Source organism: Colletotrichum spaethianum (assembly GCF_022836535.1).
Source record: "Colletotrichum spaethianum MAFF 239500 DNA, contig08, whole genome shotgun sequence".
Classification (NCBI taxonomy): Eukaryota; Fungi; Ascomycota; class Sordariomycetes; order Glomerellales; family Glomerellaceae; genus Colletotrichum; species Colletotrichum spaethianum.
The window spans coordinates 448464-467048 of record NW_026054778.1 but is presented as its reverse complement, the minus strand read 5'-3'; the positions used below and the strand labels follow the sequence as shown (position 1 = coordinate 467048).

The 18585-nt window shown below is 54.8% G+C and overlaps 2 protein-coding genes across 2 annotated transcripts; both read left to right on the top strand.

Moving 5' to 3' along the window:
* Positions 1–2496: 2496 nt before the first annotated feature.
* Positions 2497–3117, top strand: ColSpa_03977 (uncharacterized protein; the record flags this gene model as incomplete). Its single annotated transcript, XM_049270189.1, has 1 exon — positions 2497–3117. One exon carries the CDS (start codon positions 2497–2499, stop codon positions 3115–3117), a length of 621 nt encoding a protein of 206 aa, XP_049126146.1.
* A 126-nt stretch (positions 3118–3243) lies between these two features.
* ColSpa_03976 (uncharacterized protein) lies at positions 3244–3800 on the top strand (the record flags this gene model as incomplete). The annotated part of the gene is made up of 3 exons (XM_049270188.1): positions 3244–3293; positions 3498–3656; positions 3755–3800. The coding sequence occupies 3 exons, from the start codon at positions 3244–3246 to the stop codon at positions 3798–3800; spliced, it is 255 nt and encodes an 84-aa protein (XP_049126145.1).
* Positions 3801–18585: the final 14785 nt, after the last annotated feature.

The following is an 18585-nucleotide window of genomic DNA, read 5'->3' as shown; positions in this document are numbered from 1 at the left end:
AATTCCCTCAAACTTGGGATACTTCCCGCCTAAGCTGTAGGCCGCGGTAATGCCGCTTACGCAGGCGAGCCTACGCAGTATTGTGACCATTAAGGTGTTCTTGATAGACGAAGGTGCGAGACTGCGAAACGTACCACTAGAGTCCATGAACCGGCAAACCAGGGGTGCTGCTTTCTATGCAGAAGCATTACGCCTGGCACGACGCAGAGGTAGTGCTGCTACCCATGACCCAGACGGTGCCACCAGCTCCGCTCAATAACCTCTGTCATCGTCGATCTTGTCGATGATCCGGAGATCTCTCCGCCGCCTGCCAAGGAAGATGATCTGGTACACCGTTTCGTACCTGTTTGGGCGGGTGTTGCTCCTAGCCTGAGGTACCGGTGCTGGTAGGTGCTTCAATTGGGGACATCTCGATGAGGCGCGGGCCCTGCTCCACGTCTTGACATGGTACATGTGCTTGAGACCCCCGGATGAGTCTTCTTCGGCCTTTTGAAGAGACGTTTTGCTTCTTTCGTACTTCACCTCGGTATTCTGCGCAAGGGTTTCCTCTGAAATTGGTTTCGTAATGCCGTTCCAAGTATTGCTTGTCCTTGTATGTGACGGTGACGTCGTAAAACACCACGCCTTATAATACTGCTTTTCCCAGCCAAGTCGCGCTTGTGCCCAGCAGCCGCAGAGTGTAATCTGTCAGCGTGCAAAATTCTACCTCTTCAAACGCCCCAATCGATAGCTCCTTGCGAGCGGTGTCCCTCACTTCCGGCAACACTCTCCATTACCTGTCACTGAGACGATGCGGATAAGTTTGGTTCTCGGCGTGATTTTGTGTCTTTGCTCTGAAATATCTTTGCCGGCCCTTTCCAAGACTATACATTATCAGAGGCTACCATTATCGGCAATTTTAGTGTATTCATGAGACGTAGGGGTTATAGGCCCAGAGGCTCCTGTCGAGGACCTGGGATAACCGTTTGACAATGGCGCCAGGTACACGGGCGATCTGATTTTCGTTCTTGATAACGGCACCATGAGTGGGTAGATCATCCTTTCGCCGACATTTCTTGCATAATGTAGACAAGAGGAGCTTCTGAACGGGAGCTGGTAGGAACGAGACCGAGTACTGGCATACTCTATTTAGTAAGATAAGGAATGGGCTTGTGTTTTCATTAAAGTCCTAGGAGGACAATTCGGTTGATAGTTGTGCTTGTGGAGCAGTTTGTCCATAACCTTCCACGCCTCTCCTGAGTGATACCTAGAGCTGGAACTCTGGGGGTTCTTGCTCATATATCAAGAAAAGGTTGGAGTTGTTTGAAGATCTGGTGGGGTGACTAGCCACTATGAGCCTAGAAGGATTGCCAGGCCTTTGGAAACCCGTACGTCTACTTCCATCTACAAGGTCTAGCCATCTTCTCGTCAATGGGTACTGATTTGACTTGGTCACCAGTCACGTTGCTCCTTTTTAACACCGTGATTTTGGACATGCTGAGGTGTTGTACCAAGGTGGCAGCACAAACTGTCTGAAGGTCAACCTGGAAGTTCGCATCGGTATGGGCCATGAAGGAATACTGACCGTTCCGGCGCCTCCGGCGCCCACTAGCCGAATGTACTTTTTTCTTATAGGTATTAATCAAACATCTAGTAATAGTCGGTCTTCTCAATACCCTTACAACCGGACTGGTTCAAGGACCAGTACCCCGTAGCAGACTGAGGTGGAAGAGAAACCTGCCCCTGAAATATAAATAGTATGTCCATGAAATTCTATCAGGCGTCTAGATTGACACCAATGGGCTTGCTAACGTTAGGACTCCCAGGCTCAACAACGCTGTTGACTCAATGGCACAGGTTTCATCAGAACTCTGAATCCTCATACATCCTAAACCAATGAATGCTCCAACGGGCTTTGGACACTCTGTCACACAATTCGGGGTCCCTGAAACTTTTCACAATCAACTGCACATTGCGCTTTCGAAAAACGTTGCATTCACTGACAGCTATGCATAGCTCAACAGGTCATATTGAAGCCTACTCAAGCAAGTATCAATATGTTCGGAGTGGTAAGTAGCATCGCAACTGCACAAAAACATGTAAAACATGATTCAAATAGGAAGGAAGCCATAGATTTTCCCCATATGAAAGCTAGCAGCTTCGGAATATCGTCAATCAAGGCAGCAAGGTGATCTGCCCGCAAGTTGGTATCCGACGATATGTGCTTATCCACTATTCGCTATTGACAGAGATGTGCAGCTAAAGGGGTGAACTTCAACGCGAAAGCACATGACTTCGCGATAGGCAGGCAGCTCCACCCAAAGTGCCTCGTTACACGTCGCCCGCGTATGGACGTCGTACAATGTCCAACGTCTACCTTCACGTTCAATCTTTGTGTCAAAGACGGTTGGCCGCATTCCATTCCACTGCAAACTGTACTAGACTACCGTTCGGGCAGAGATCGCTTAAGTTGTCATCATTGCAACGAACTTGCCTCCAACACACACGACCGGGAGCATGGCTTCAAACCGCCAGCGGGCGCATTCATCGTCGCCAGGTCCCGAGGATGACCCCGATCTTGCCCTAGCCATTGCACTTTCCTTGCAGGAACAAGAGAATGCCAGAAGCGAGGATACTGAAACAGCACCTTCTACTGCAAGGTCTTCGGAACAGATCCCTAAGCCGTCCCCTGCTACTAGCTTTAGATCCTTGGCTCTCGACAGAAGGAGGATGGAGGAGGAACGTCTTGCGAGACTCAAGAAACGTTCGGCGACTCAAGCCGAGCTCGATGATCAGCATCAGAGACCAAAGCTACAGCGGCCTGAAGTGTCACAAGGGCATAAGGCCTCCAATACTTCCTTTGGTCCATCAAAGTCAACGAATACAGCAGGAGATGCGCCTCAGCTACCGTTCTCAAAGGGCGCCTTCAAGCGAACTTGGGCTTTCGGATACCCCAGAACCGGCGAGGACATCAAGATCGAGGAGGTCCTCCAGAAGGACAAGCTGCAGCTGGCCGTACTCTCGTCCTTCCAGTGGGACGAGGAGTGGCTCCTCTCCAAGGTCGACGCCCGACAGACGAAGATGCTTCTGGTTGCCTATGCAAACAATGAGGCCGAGGTGCGTATTCTGGTGCAATAAAAGCCAAAATTGAGCTTAATCTAGCTCGATTTCTGGAACAATGGCTGATGTTACGATTCACCACACCAGAGAGCCACCATCCGCGCAAACGCCCCATCTGGGCTTGTCAGGTTTTGCTTTCCGCCGATGCACGGCGGGTACATGCACTCCAAGCTGCAGATCCTGAAATATGAAGGGTAAGTTGGTCTCCATTGTTTAAGCCACCGGCAGCTACTGACTGATTTGCAGTTATCTCCGTATTGTGATTCCTTCCGGCAATCTGGTTCCCTACGACTGGGGAGAGACCGGTGTCATGGAAAATGTCCCCTCTCCGACATCCGGCATGTCGTTGAACATCTCGCTGACCTCTGACAGATGGTTTTCTTGATTGATCTCCCCAGGCTCGAAAGCACGCGTCCGACCGCACCCCCGGCCGAGACCCTGTTTGGAACTGAGCTGCGGCGTTTCCTGCGAGCTCTTGGCCTCGACGAGAAGCTAGTGAAGAGTCTCGACAATTATAACTTCTCCGAAACAAGCCGCTACGGTTTCATTCACTCTATGTGAGTCAGCGCCAGGACGATCCTAGTTGGTATGCCATCGTGACTGACAATTGACATGAACAATTAGTGCGGGCAGCCATGCAAATGACTCTTGGCAGCACACAGGCCAGTCTACCCGCGGTCGCCCGGGACGCGAGGGCTTGACGTTCGTGGCGAGCCGAAACAAGACTGACTGTTATAATTAGGCTACTGCGGGCTAGGGAGCACTGTTCGAAGCTTAGGTCTGGCAACCGAGGATGCCGTTGACGTTGACTACGTGGTACGTACGCGGTGTGCTAGCTGAGCAGGACGCCCAGGTCTTGGCGGTCAGCGTGACAGGGAACGTTGCTAATCAATTTGTCATGTAAGGCATCTTCGCTGGGATCGTTGAACCATGCTTACTTAACGGCGATTTACTATGCCTGTCAAGGTACGTCTGGTTTCAAGCAAGCCTACTGTTGTTTGGCAGGGTGGAAAACCAGCATGCTAACGCCCCGCGGCCCCTTGCAGGCGATTCGGGCATGAAGGAATATGAAGTCAGACAATCTAAGATGACCAGAAGCAAGGCTGCGAAATCAGGCTTGGACGGTTCTAGACCAGTCGACAACGAGACGCTTCAATGGCAGCATCATTTCCGCATCTACTTCCCTACTGAGCAGACCGTTTCTAAGAGCCGGGGCGGTAAATCTGTAAGTTGCGTGCCGGCGGGGATCGCCGCGGTACCGGTCGATCCTGCTGCCCAAAATCCCTCTTCATTTCCCCGTATGCTCATCTTGCGTGATAATACAGTCTGGCGGCACCATTTCCTTCCAAGAGAAATGGTGGAAAGCGTCTAGTTTCCCACGAGAATTACTCCGAGACTGCCAGAGCGTCAGAAGCGGCTTGCTGCTACATAGCAAAGCCATCTTCGTCCGGGAGCGGGCAAGCGACGGCGCAGCCTGGGCATACGTGGGTAGTGCAAACCTGTCGGAGAGCGCATGGTAAGTCAAACGGGAACCCTCGCGATTGGGCAGCGATCCATACGCTTCATTTAGTGGGAGCGCAAAGGGCAAGGAAGCGGTTATCGAGAGGGATAACAGCAGATGGGAGAGTCCAAGGGCAACGTAACGAAAGGACATGGATCTACCATAAGGCTGACCTAAATTGGGCCATAGGGGCCGGTTAGTGAAAGATCGGGTGTCGGGAGCAGCCAAGCTGACCTGTCGTAATTGGGAGTGTGGCGTGTTAGTCGCGGTGCATGGCAACCCGCCGGGCGCCGCGGACTCTGGAGCAGGGCCGGGAGCCGACGAAGATGCACTGGCGCTTCGTCCGCGGGCGCGCGCGCAGGCGCAGACGCTAGAGGGGCACGCCAAGGGCAAAGAGGCGTCGAAAAGTGAAGGGGGTCCAGCTGTGAAGGTGACAGACAGTGAGGAGAAACGGCGGCATCACCAGCTCGATCAGGACGAATCAGTGGGCCTCGATGAAGTGTTTGGAACGACGATGCCCATACCAATGAAGGTACCGGCGGGGCGCTACACGTCAGGTGAATCGGCAGCCAGCCGGCCATGGTTCTTCTTGAAGGCCGACTGAAGACCAGGGGTGGGGGTGCGACTCAACTGAGACACCCTTCTGGGGATCAGGATGGCCAGTGGCGGCAGTCGCAAATGCTGCACCAGTCAACAAACAGCATAGAGTGCGAGAGAGAAAGAGAGAGAGGGGGGAAAGAGCGCGCGCTGCAGAGCAGAGCCCTCAGCAACGTGAGGTGCGTGTGCAGGCATCAGAGAGCACAGACATGGATCTTCGCGGATGGCATGGCGTCGTCTCAACCTGCAGCAAGCCCCGGGTCGGGCGGGCTAATTAGCCCTCCGATGGCGGTACTAATCTTGCCGTAGCTGGCCATGTCGCTGTAGTGTACGTTTCGCCAAGGCACTCATCCACCCACGGCGGTGTCTGGTGACTGGACTGGTCTGCTCTTGTTAGTGGGCAGAACCTAGATCATGATAGCAATAGACTGACTACATTTTGCATGTTACATTGCCATGGCATAGGGCACAGGTGGGCGTGGGTACGCATTTTGATGGATCGCGGCACGCACTGGCGGCCGTTGGCGGGTCGAAAGTCATTCGGGAGAAAACGAGACACTGGTAGACCATGGATGGGTATGCCGAATGCAGTAGGAATGTTCCATAACACGCGGCTGCGGACTATTAGACGCACATTTGAGTCTTCCATGATCCCGAAGAACAGGGCGGTGGCCCACATGCCGGACGAATCCGTCGGACTGGGTATAGGTTGACGAGGGTCCATGTTGATGCACCCGCGCAATATATTCAAATACAAATCAGCTGTGGATGTGGAGGAAAGGGGGGATGCTGTCAGCCAGGGGTATTGTAGCATGGAGCCAGTACATGGACACTCGATATACGTAGGGGGGGCGGGATCGATGGGAAAAATAGCTGGTTGATCAGGGGTGTAACATGAAGCATGCATCGCGACCGCGGTGGACTGGCGGTACGGATCCATAAGTGATACTGCGTGCGGCAGTGGCACACTGCACACTGCACAGTTGACAGCGGTGGCGATGTCAAATGAAACGGGAGAATGCGATATGAGCAAGGCGAGAACGAAAGTGTGGCTCCTTGGCAGCGGCGGTGACGGCGACGGCGAATGATGGTGATGTTCGTGATGCGTGAAGTGGGCGGATGCAATGGATCAACCCGTCCGTGCTGTCCGCAATGCCCCGTGGTGGTTAGCGCGACCAAGACAGGATATTTTGCCCAATAGGTTCCAGATGGAGATGGGAAATGGAAGCATCTCAGGGCGTCGTTGCTGATATTACGTGCCCTGGCCAGTCCTTGGAATGTAAGTTGAAAGTGAAGTGGTGGATTTTCTGCCTGGACTCATCTCTTACGTGTCTGGTGCACCAGTGGACGGAACACTGCTGCTGGTAGCGAGGTCCATAGTTCTCACCGAGTTTCATCCATATACGAACACAACTACAAATATCGACCGTGGATGAGTTGGCGAGGGCTTGAATGGTTGAGCGTGAATGAGACGGCAACGGTGAGTGAATGAGTGCGAAGAGATGCGTTTGATGCGGTGTAGTGCAGTTACACTACAAAGTACAAAGTACTCCAACCCGCAGTGGAAGCTTGGCAAAGTCGGGGTCCTGGTAAAGTTGGGCCGCTAGTGCGAACTCCAGATTGTGAGATCGCAGGTTTGGTAACTTTTTTGGCTTGCTTTCTTTTTTCGGATTGTGTGGTGGGTGGTGGTTGGCGTGGGTTCGACGTGGGTAAAATCTCTTTCTTCATCGACCGCTCTCCCTGTGTCTCTTCCTTAAGTGGCTGGACGCTCACACACACCCCTCCCCTTCCCTTCGACCCCTCGTCTGTTGGGCCCAGAACCACTTTTGGGTTTTTTCTTCTTCTTCTTCTCTTGTGTTTTATTGCCCATTGGCATGACGATGGAGGAAAGGGGAAGAGGCAAGGAGCAGGATGCTTAGACGCATGGGTGATACTGATCAGTAATGAGGTGCCAAATTAGCCTACCGCCGCCATTTTTCGCACCCTTGGAATAAACCGAACCCCTTCTGTTTCCCTTTCTCTCTATGCAGAGGGTCTCTGCCCTGGGGTTGCAAGTTGCGTGGGTTGCATGCATGTGTGTACATGGCTGAGAAGCAACAGATCCTTGCCGCCTTTGGAATCGTTCCCTTTCCTTAGCTCGGGGCTATGGCAAGGAGTCCGTCCAGACGTTTTGGCGGATATTTCTGCTTGGGGAGATGGTGGAGCATCGATCAGCCTTTTGCTGGAGCTTCAGCATGCAGTTGATTGGTCCAAAATGGAATAGCTCAGTTGGGTAGAGATTGTGAGCAAGATGGTGGGCAGAATTGGGTCGAGTTGCGTCGAGTTCAAGGAGGGGGAGATCATGCAACTTCAGGGAGACGGGCCGGCCGAGGAGGGAGACAGGAGACAGGAGCACAGAAGCAGGAGCCGGCGCCGGGTTGCGGACATGTCATGGCCGCAGGCGCCGGCGCCTTCCACTTCCCCTCGCTGTTGACTTTCTAGGTGGCTCTCGTCTGGTCTGAAGTGTCTATTCTTGGTCCCTTGGCTAGCAATGCAGTAGTCCGGCGCGCGGTTATGGATGTAGGGGGGGGGGGGGGGGGCAGTCGAGAATGTACGTGATGGAGTCGCACCGGTGCAACCGCTTCAGGCTACGCGACCTCTCACTAGCCATCAAGAGCCAAGGGTCAATTCTGGAAGTCGAACAACGAGACATGGCGCTGGCACCTGGCTCACTCGAGCCAGACGGTGCGAATACTTGACAAGGCCGTGCTATACTTGCTAGTCCGTCCAGCCAGACTCAGTGTACACACTCCTGCGCTTGAGGAACGAGGCGTAGCCAAACACGGCTGAGTTGACGGGTAACAAAGTGGGGAGAATAGCGAAAATCGGGTGCGCAAGAGGAGAAGACGACGATGACGGAACAAGACAAAGGACCCCATTCAGCGACCAGCTCTGGGGATTCGGGGACCAAAACCAGTTTGAACCTACATACATGATCCTGAGGCAACATCACTGCAAAGAAATGGGACTAGGTAATGCAGGCAAAATTGGAATCGAGGCAAATAATAGACGCTTTAGTATATTTCCCGTGGGATAATGGGAAATTTCCTCACCCGATCTGCGGATCCCCTTGTGCTCTGGGCGACGGACCAGACCTCGACATGGTAGTTAGACAAACGGGCGGAGACGGGCACTTTTGTCGGGGGGGGGGGGGGGGGGGTCTCTAATTACATGCACCCCGCCAACTACTACACGGCAATTTCTGTGCTACAATGGCCCCGGCAGAAACCATGGGGAAAGCATGCCTAACGGGCGCACATGAACTGGGTGGGGAGGGGGGCGGGCGGCGCCAGCTTGTGGTTTCTTTGTCTTCTATTGCGATGTTTGCTTCAGTCCTGCCTGTTCCATACAGCGCGGTGGGTGGTGTGCCACTTTCCAAAAACCAACTGGAACCTACATAGTACTATGTAGAAGACCTACAACAGGATTGCCGTTGGTCTGGCCGGGTGGTGGTGATAAGTGGCGGCGGCGGCGGCTTCGGGCCCAGGGGAATGGTTCACCAGGGGCATTCCAGGGGGGTCATCATGGGGGAGAGACGCCGGGATCGTTGGAGCTCTTTCGTCCACGGCAACAGGTTTGACGATGACTGACCAAGGCGAAGGGTCAGACAGATCGAGGAGGACATACTGCATGTGCCTGCAAACGGCAGTGGGAGTGTGAGGCCGTGAAAGCCCGGCTCCCCAGTGCTAGTCTGAAGTGGACTAGCTCGTCGAACGCTGCCCTGTCTATTGATTCGTCTGTTCGTACAGATACGCTGCTGCTGCCTCCCCCTTGACGTCTCTTCGTGGCTTCGCCTTCGTCATGCTAGAGGTAATAGGGAAAGGTGAGGCACATAAAGAACCGAACCCAGATAGCGAGGAAGGTGTCAAGCTAGGGAAGAAGGCTAACATCAAGCTACTACCCTGGTGCACAGTAGCATGGAGCGAAGCTGCTGACCATTTTGGTATAGCTGATGCGCCTAAACGTCAGGTTGGCGGGTAAGGGTCCGAACTTGCTGCTGTACTGCCGTAGACTAAGGTAGGCAAGATGGACGAGGGCGGGGAGCAAGGAGGGTAAGCAAAAAAAAAAAGTCAATTGAACCCTGCCCAGGTTGGCCTGACGCCTCGATGACGACGGGCCAAGTGAAGCGGCGCCTTTAACGTATAGCCAGTAGTATCGGCAGCGGCAAAAGCATAATTGTATCGCTCCCTATGGACGCGGCGGCTCCAAGAGAGGCGGGCCGGCCAAGGATTGTTTCTTGGCGAAATGGCTGCGCGCAGCAGTAGCGTAGTCGAAAATAATTGCGAGCTCTTGGAACGTGTTTTGGGTGATGAGAGGAGGAGCGGCATCGAGTCTTGGCTCTTGGCAAAAAAAAAAACATAGAAAAAACATGCCCATCGTCGTCGTGCGCCCCCTTTGCTTGCGTACCGCACTCTCTTTTGCTTCGCTCCGCCACGCCCGCGCCCCAAAATCTTTCACATCACGCGGCGCCACCTTGATGGGCGAGCCGACCCAAGCCAAGCCCGAAACCTGCTGGTCCGGAACGAGGGGAATACCTCGAGGCGCCAGCGGATGTCACGGCCAGCCGGGCCAGGAAGAGGATCGGACCAAGATCATGAGGATTCGATGAGGTAGGGGGTGAGAAGGCGGTGCGGTGGCCCTGGTGGTCATTCGGCGCCGGCGGCTGTATCGGCACCGGGCATCCGGCAGTCCGGCGGGCAGACATAACAGTCCGTCCGGGATGGTGGGGGCGGAGGGTGAGATCAGATGGGCAAGGGAACAACCGGACAGGTACGTAGGGAAAAACCACGGTGGCACTCAGCCGGACTTGACACTGCCAATGGGCGGGCTGGGGTGGAGTCGGGGGGGGGCAACGGTTTGACGGACGGAATAGTGACAGTGTTTTCCATGCCGAGGTGGTGCTGATGGCGGACAAACGCAGCCACAGAGCTGTGGAAGATGCGCAACGAGGATCTGACAGCTTATTGCTCCTTTGACCCAAACCCTCTCAACCACACAGTACGACGTACGCACCGCCCTGACCGCTGCAGCCTGCCTAGCCTGCCAAGTCCTGTAAGGTAACAACAGACGTAACCCTTCCCACGTATCACGCCAAGATCATCGCGGCATGGCGGCAAGTCTAAGGTGTCCCGCCGCCATCGCTGTGCGGCGAAGGCTTCATTGGGCCGCACTAGATTACCCACAGCACGGCGGCCGCGGGTCATGATGGCAGCGGTCGCGGCGGCCGCGGCGGCTATGGCATTCTCGTTTAGCTGCGTGGCTGTCCATGTTGCGGGCGGGAGCTGGGATCAAGGGCACAGCGAGTGGTGCAGGTGACCAGTCTGTCGGTCGACCTTGAGACTGGGGGGGGGCGGGCATGGCGGGCAAAGCAGGGGGAGATATTTGCTGGGTCGATTGATTAGGTACATAGCGAGACCGGGGTGTCCTCATTTCTGGGACAGAGATGTACAGAGTATGTTTTCTTGTATCGCTAATTGCCACGAGCCCTGCCATGACTTGAACGACCCTTCCCCCCCCAGTTAATCCGACAAGGCTCTTCGTCTTGGCCCCGGGCCGGGCTGGAAATGTGCTTGCGGGACTGCCAGAAAGGTCAAGATGCAGTCACAGCCAGGGAGCATGGATGGAGAGAGTGATGGGGGAACCACGAGGGAGGAAGGTGAGAGGGGGAGACAGACAGTCAGGTCAAGCAATCCAATGTGCGACCCCAGTGCGTGTTCAGTAATATGTGGTGTAACACGGTGACGATGAGCAGAAGCGAGATTGGCGTGTAAACAACAGCCACATTGCGCCGCACGGCACCTCATTAACGCCCCGGACAGAGGTTCGCATTGCGCCCGGGGTCCGGGCGGCTGATAGTGGACCGTGACAGGCCCTTGGGACTCCTCGGTATGTTGAGGAAGGCCTCGATGAGACAACCAGAGTCTTCCCGAGTTCTAGAATTGGAGACAGAGAGTGGGAGAGGTAGAGAGAGAGAGAGTCACCCGTGGCATGGAAAGTTAAGCGGGGCCGTCACCGGGTCACACGGAATCTTGTCAATGATCGGTGGTCGGTGGTCGGTGGTCAGTGGTCGGTGGTCAGTGTGTAGGGAACACACAGGGAGGTAGGGGGACAGGGGACCAGCACGCAGGCTCGGCATCCGCGCAGCCTTCTCGAGGGGAGAAGCACCTGTTTCCCCCTCCTCGGGATCTCTGGGCTTGCTTGGGTAAGACAAGGTATGACACCGCTTGACGGGAACCCAATGGGATCATGGCTATGCGCCAAATCTGGCCGAAAGAGGACAATTCACTCTTGTCTGTCTGTCAGTCTGTTACACAGCTCCAGTCACCGTCTGCCATCCTCATTGTTTCTTCCACGGGACCTAATTGATTAGTGCGCGCCTACATGCAAGCTGCGCCTCACGCATGCTGCAGCCAACGTGGCACGACATCTCAAAACTGCCGTCAACCAGGTGTGACGCTTGCAAGGCTTAACACGACAACATGGCATTGGACTCAGGTGGACCGATTGGCTGCTCCATGCCATACGCCTAGCATGGTACGGTATGGGTAAGTCAAACGCCCCCTGATTGGTCACTGACCCACATGCACACCCAATGGCTGACATAAACACAGATACATCTTCCAGTGTTGGTGGTGAGTATTGGGCGTGGGAGAGTGTACCTGGTAGGGGGGTTTTATTTCGGCCGGCAACCATAGTAGCAAGGCAAATATACCGCACGTCAAAAATGCCATGCAGGCCACGGCATGCAGCCGCACTGGCATCTCGGCCGGGGCGGTTCTTGGATCGCAGGTGTCACTTGGCTCTCTTTTGTTTTAGCCTTGGCCAACAACGGTTTCTCTGCGTCCAGGCCAAGCGCGAGGACTCCTCCAAATCCCCCTCATGACACGCTGCCTAGGTCTAAGCCTCGATCGCGTCCGTCATGTCGAAGCTCAAGAAAATCGGAGGAGCTTGGTCCACTTGGACCTAGCTCGAATCTGGGCGGCAACCACCCTGTACACTAGCGATTGACTGAAGTTGTGCTGCCTTGGCATACCGGCATCGGAATCATGAGGAGGGGCGGCGAGGGGGGGAGGGGCCTACCAACGACGTGTGAGACGGCATCATGGTTTGTTCCTGGAGTTCATGAGGGGTGTGGCCGTGCTGCCGCGAGTCGTACGCACATTGGTCGGGTGGGTTGCGCCGCAGGAATCATCGGAAACATCGACAAGCCCCATCATCGTGGCAGGACCTGGCCAAGAGTTTTCTCCTCGGGGAAGGAGTGCGACGCACAGAGACAAGTCGCCCTAGGGCGGAGACGGGGACGAGAGGCACTAGGCGAGGCCACGAGACGCTTGTCAACGGGGAGCAGGCCAGCGGGGAGCGGGGAGCTCAGCGAGCGGGCGGGCGCAAATTTAGAGTGTTGCACGGCCAAGACAGGGCAACGTGAGGCCGGTGAAAGGAAGCATGGGTGGGGCAAGCAGGATGGGACGAGATGGGGAGGGGGCGGGCGCATGGGTCTCTTCGCTCTCGTGGTTTTGCCGTCCGTCTTGTATCTTGTTGACCAGTCATGCATGCGTGTGTCTGTCTATACTCCGCCGAGTGTCCGCACCATCATGGGAGGAGAAGGAGAGCGAAGCGTTGATTAACGGCCGCCGATAGGAGCAATGGCCGTCCGTCCTTTTGTCCTCTCGGTCATGTCGTCTCGACTTCCGCGATGGGGTTTCGGCCGTTGCGCCTCAGTCCCAAACCCCGGTCCTCGACTCTCGATCCCCTGCCCTGTCCTATAGCCCATTCGCACTCCCTCTCGCAATGACTATCATCATCGTCGTCGTCGTCGTCGTCGTCGTTCATGTGATGATGGGATGGGACGGCTTGACCAACACAGGGGGTTAGCTGAATGGGCCAAGGACCGAATCAACATGCTGCTTGGACACAACAAAATAGCCCGAACCACGGCTGTAGCGATCGGGTCGCGGAGGCCCGCGGAAAGCGGAAAGCGGAAGCCTCGCGTTCGCCTGGGGCGTTGCGCATCTTCTTCTTCATCAAACCCCACCATGCCTGTTTTCTGCTAGATTTGCTTTGATATCCAGATGTCTGTTCGTTGAAGGGTCTCACCACGTGAGGCGAACCGAGGACTGACGACAGGGCGAGCAACCAAACAATCCAGACAACGCGTGCTCGGGCCCTTTCCGAGGCCTCATCAGGCTATGACACCACTCGACGCGAGATTCTCAGAAATAACGATAACGAATCAGGCCACTCATACGCAGGGCGGCAGACCACCACGCGTCGCCTCAGACACTAGTCAAATCGAGTGGTACGCGCGACGCCCGCTCATGGTACGGCATGAATGTAGTAATTTGAGGACAAGGAACGAAATTGGCGTCAAAATGAAATGGCATCTGCGTGGATCGAGAATAGGACTGATGAACGATGGCGATCTTCCCGCGGAGACAGGAGCCCCCCCCCCCCCCCTCCCCAGCAACCAAACTGTGAGCATTTTGCATCCGGATCTCGTCGTCCAAGGGGCAAGCAGCCAAGACAGGAACTCTAGCCCTTGACTGTATTGGGCACGAAGCCCAAGGGCTCGAGGATAGCTGGCGAGGCCAAATTTCGGAATGAGACTAAGGTGCACCCAGAATGGGGTAGTTGCAGTTGGAGTCGCTTCATAGCAAACCCCCCAGGTTCAGGATCACCACTATGTACTATGTAGAGGACTGACCATGGGGGTCCATGGCGATTGATTTGGAGTCGGGAGATGGAGAAACCCCCCTCCTGGAGTCGAGCAAGACGGACATGGAGCTGTGGCCCCAACAGCCGGTGCCGTCATCAAGGAAGAAACAAGCTGCAGGACAAAGTACCGCATCGGCATTTCAGGCACGCTTCCGGTAGGTCGGGAACGGAGGCGATTGGCGGCCTTCAATGGGTCCTGCGGCGTCAGTGGGCATGATTGGCCGATGAACACTGTCGTAACATCGCCGACGGTCAATTCTTGGTGACCGTCGAGCCTGCCCACAACAATCCAACGTTCTGCCGGCCGAGAAGCAGTGCGGTGTCGCGGGGGTCGGGCTTCAAGCGTGGAGATCGCCTATGGAAGTGAACTTGGATACAGTCGGTGAGGTGCCCTGCAAAACTCTTCCGCTCAACAACTTGTACGGTCGGGTTGCTTCTTCTGGCGTTGGTAAAGCTAAGAGATGGTTGATGAGAGGGTCGAGGTGAGAGGGCTGATCCTTGTTGTTGTGATGACAGCAGGGGGCTGGGCTAATAAGCAAGGTGAATGACTCTTGCTCCCGCTCCCGCTCTTGCTCTGATACACTACTTGGGATTCTGAATTTGCCCCTTTTCACCTGGGGTGTGAATCAATGGTGCTGGGGATACCCGTGTATCTGATTTGGTGGGGTTGTAGTGTACGTAGCTGTTAGAAACGAGAACAGAAACGCAGAAACCTGGAAAGTCGGCGTCTCTCAGTCGACGGTGGTTAGAAACCAGGCATCTATTTTAGCAGGTCAAGGATGCGACGTGAAAAGCATGTCGATTTCGGGTCGCCAGCGCGGATGCGTTCATCGTGCCTCCCTCGAGACTTTGAGAGGTTTTGGATAGCACGAGCTTAACCCGTCGCCGACTGTCATGTGCAATGAGATGAGATGTTGCGAGGTGGGCGGATGGCAAGGAACCTCCTTTCAACTGTAACCCCAGTGAGCACCCTACCCCCTCCCCCACTCCGTCCGCCGCAAAAACAATGGCTGCATGTGTCGCCGGGGCCGGCTCCGAGTCCTCGCAGGACCTGGTTGCAAGATTGGCCGTTTGATAGGGAGGATATGTGTCTGTTGTAACCAGGCCTGAGATGCGGAAAAATGAGAGAGTAGTATATAATTGTTGTCAAGTTTCAGGTCAAGGCACACAATCGATATCAAACGAGGCACCTGTCAACACCATGCACGGGTATCTCGGGTGTCGCTTCGTGGCCGCAGGGACAGGCATTGGGCAGAGGGAGGTAGAAGCAAAAGCAGAAGGAGGTGCAGGAGCACACGCGTTGCGATGCTAAGCGAAGCAGACGTTGATGCCCTGCGTCCTGGAGACTCTGGGCCTGAGGCTGTCATCACACCTCAGGCTCCAAGTCTCCCAGGCACACACCGGGGTGTGCTTCCCGGTTCTGCCTGAGGAACTTGGCCAAAGAGGCCAGGCATGAACACAGGCATCCCGACATTCAGCGCCTCAATCGTACAGAGAGAAGGCGTGTGTGTGAATTGACGGATACGTTTCGCTTTACATGACATTTACCTCGCCGCTGAGCGGCATTTGGAGACGAGGCACAGAATCGACCATTGCCGATAAACGCCGACTGATCCCAGACGCCCTAACACACTATTCCTGGGCTTCAGGATACGTGTGTGGGCTCGCCTTCAACGTCAGGCATCCTGCGCCCGTCTCACCCATCCGTGCACATGGGAGAGAATCGCCGCCCTCATATCATAATCACAATCGGAGACAGCTCCGACAACGGGCAATAGATGCGTGGGTACCCAAAGTCACCGTACCAAGACTCTGGATGAAGACTCTGTTAATGCGTGATGGGAACCCCCAAGATGTATGGGCGAACCTTGGGCTGCATCGTTTTGGGGCGGTATAAATCTGCACGAAAGATTGGGATACCTTGGCATGGATATTGCATAGCCGTCGCTCAATCGCACACCATCCACATACTATTAGTCCTGTGGTATGGTGGCAGGCAGACTGGATGCAGTTCGTTCCCGCCTCGCTGCATCCATGCTCGACAACGTCCGGCTTGACCAGCTTGCGGCACGAGAACATGTACGCGCACTCCCGCAACGCCATCGCCAGAAGCATACACACCACATGCGTTTCTGTCGTCTTGGCGCGTTGGCTTCGACCTTCCTTGGTTCCAACACAGTCGTCCAGGTGCCCGCCGGTGTAACGACACGCACAGGCACTTGCAAGGTACGCACGTTACCGCTGCAACCAAAAGTGGCATGTCGAAGAGAAAGGTTGGAGCCAGCCATGACTGCCATCTTTGTTACCCAGCGGATATTGCCGTTCTCCACGATACCTTTTCTGATGGCTGGTGCATCTAGTGTAGTGTACATAGCCAGCCCCTGGAGCGTGGTTGAACGCGATAACGACCTGTGCTATTTTCGGCCGGCATACGGTGACAAGAGGCGGATGAGAAATTGCCATGGATATCTTGGCGAGCGCCGAGGGGACGTCCAAGAGCACATCGGAGGGGTTGTCCGTCGCCATGCCATCTGCTCTTACGTTTTCTGCCACCCGAGTCGTAACTTTGACCGAAGCAATTGGACGAGTCTAGGTATTTTGACATGCAATTAATTTTCGGCCATACTCGTGGTAAGTTGTCGTGCCGTAACTCAAGGCCAGTGTTTGGATGCATTGCTCGGTCCAGGATGTGCCTTTAACCATCCGCCCACACAGCTCTGTGGGTGAGAATTGACTTCCAGGTAGAACGGCGTGCGACATATCTGATCAGCCCTGGTCGGGCTTCGATATATACATGGCCCAAACGGCTTATATTATGCAACAAAAATGGTTGACATGCATTTAGCATCTGACGCGGGGTTTGCATGACCAAACATGTGCCATGGATGAGGGATAGCTCAATGGTAGTTCAGTGCTGCGCGTGCATCGCCAGTGCACCAGTAGATGCGCATCCACTTCATCAGTTTGTGCCTGCCTCGAGGCCACCGATTGCCGACTCTACCTAGTTCCAAAGGGTCCTCGGCCAGACGCAGAAGGGGACTCCGTTGTTGAATGGTGTGCTAGGTGTGGACAGATGCATGGCATTCCCGTGGGTTGCAATAGCCGGGTTCAGCCCACCACATTACATTTTTCCATCCAGCCCGGGTGACTAACCTGTATGGCGATGCTTCGCCGATCAACAGGTACATACTCGGCCTGCCTTGTGATGCCAATAAGGTTAGCGCCATGGAGGAAGATGCCGGGTTGTCTTGGAGCTAGAAAAGAATAAAAAAAGGATTAGAAGAAAATAGCAGTTGCTGGTCAAGCGAGAGTAGTGTCCACAGCGCACCTACCACACACCACTTTTTCAAGACATGATGAGATGGTTTTGCTTGCGCTCACCGTTCGTTCCTACTCCGGACCCGGCATCTAGAACGCAAGTGCGTTAGCTGCTTGCCCAGGCTTGATTGGGATGGCGTTGCGATGCATTGAAGGGCACTGGTGCAGGTGTAAGCGCAGATGCAGACACGCAAGGTACGATGAGCAAACAGCAAATGACTAGGTAAGTGGGTGAGCCAAACTAGTTGTATGTTCTGTTCGCATGTTTCTCCCAACGGCAATTCATCTTCCATCTTCTCTCTGTATCCTTCGATTTTGCTCTCTGCTCCTTGCCCATTGGGACCACTCGATATGGTGTAGTTGAAGTTGAATTTGTCCTGGTAGTAATCGATTTCGGAAGGGACCCTCAGTGGACGACGACAACAACAACAACAACAACAACGACGCGCTGGTGGTGCGAGCCCCGTCCGCTCTCCACACGCCCCGATGCCAGGGGAGGCAATATGTCACCCATGTCTTCATTTGCGGCCATTGCCACCAAATAACATGTATTGGTGGTATATCGTGTAGCTGGGGGATTGCGAGGGCATCGGGCTGCACTGTCACAAAAAGGATGTTGAAGGTTTGGACCCCAGACAGGCGATGAAAGAAGAGGTGCGAGAAGAGAGGTACTGTAACGAGTCGACCACCATCGTCTGTCTGTCTATTACTCAACCCACCCCTGATCCCTGATGTGTCATTGCACCCCCCACCTACATTTGCATCCTGCTCCTTACTCTTTTCCCTCTCACATCTCTGTCCCACCACCATCATTCAACTCCCCATCTCCATCCATTCTTTCAACCACACAGCCATTCATCGCCCATCCACCCAATTCCCACCCATGTGTTGATCATTCTTCAATCTCTCGGGGACCCGAGCCTCCCACCCCGCTAGGGATCCTGGCGCTGGCAGCCCATCACAAGGGTCCCTATGATCCCCTGTTCACACCCTGGCAGCTCACTGGCTCGGCTTGCGTCTCCTGCACCTGTCCAAGCGGATCTGCCATGCACCCTGCCCAAACTGACAAGCTTGTGGCCTTAGTATTTTTTTCTCTCTCTTCCCTTTACAGTAGTACATTTTTCAATCCCCCCCCCCTTGGCCCTCTGCTGGCCAATCCTTCCCTCCCATCTCCCTCCTCGTCATCTCTCTGATTGGAATGGTGCTACTTCACAGACAGGCCCCAACAGAGGCACCGAGCTTGGCTTGGTCCAACGTTGTCGGTCTCATCATCGAAAGTGTCTGCCTTCTTGACAATTGTCCCTTCTCGACCAGTCGGC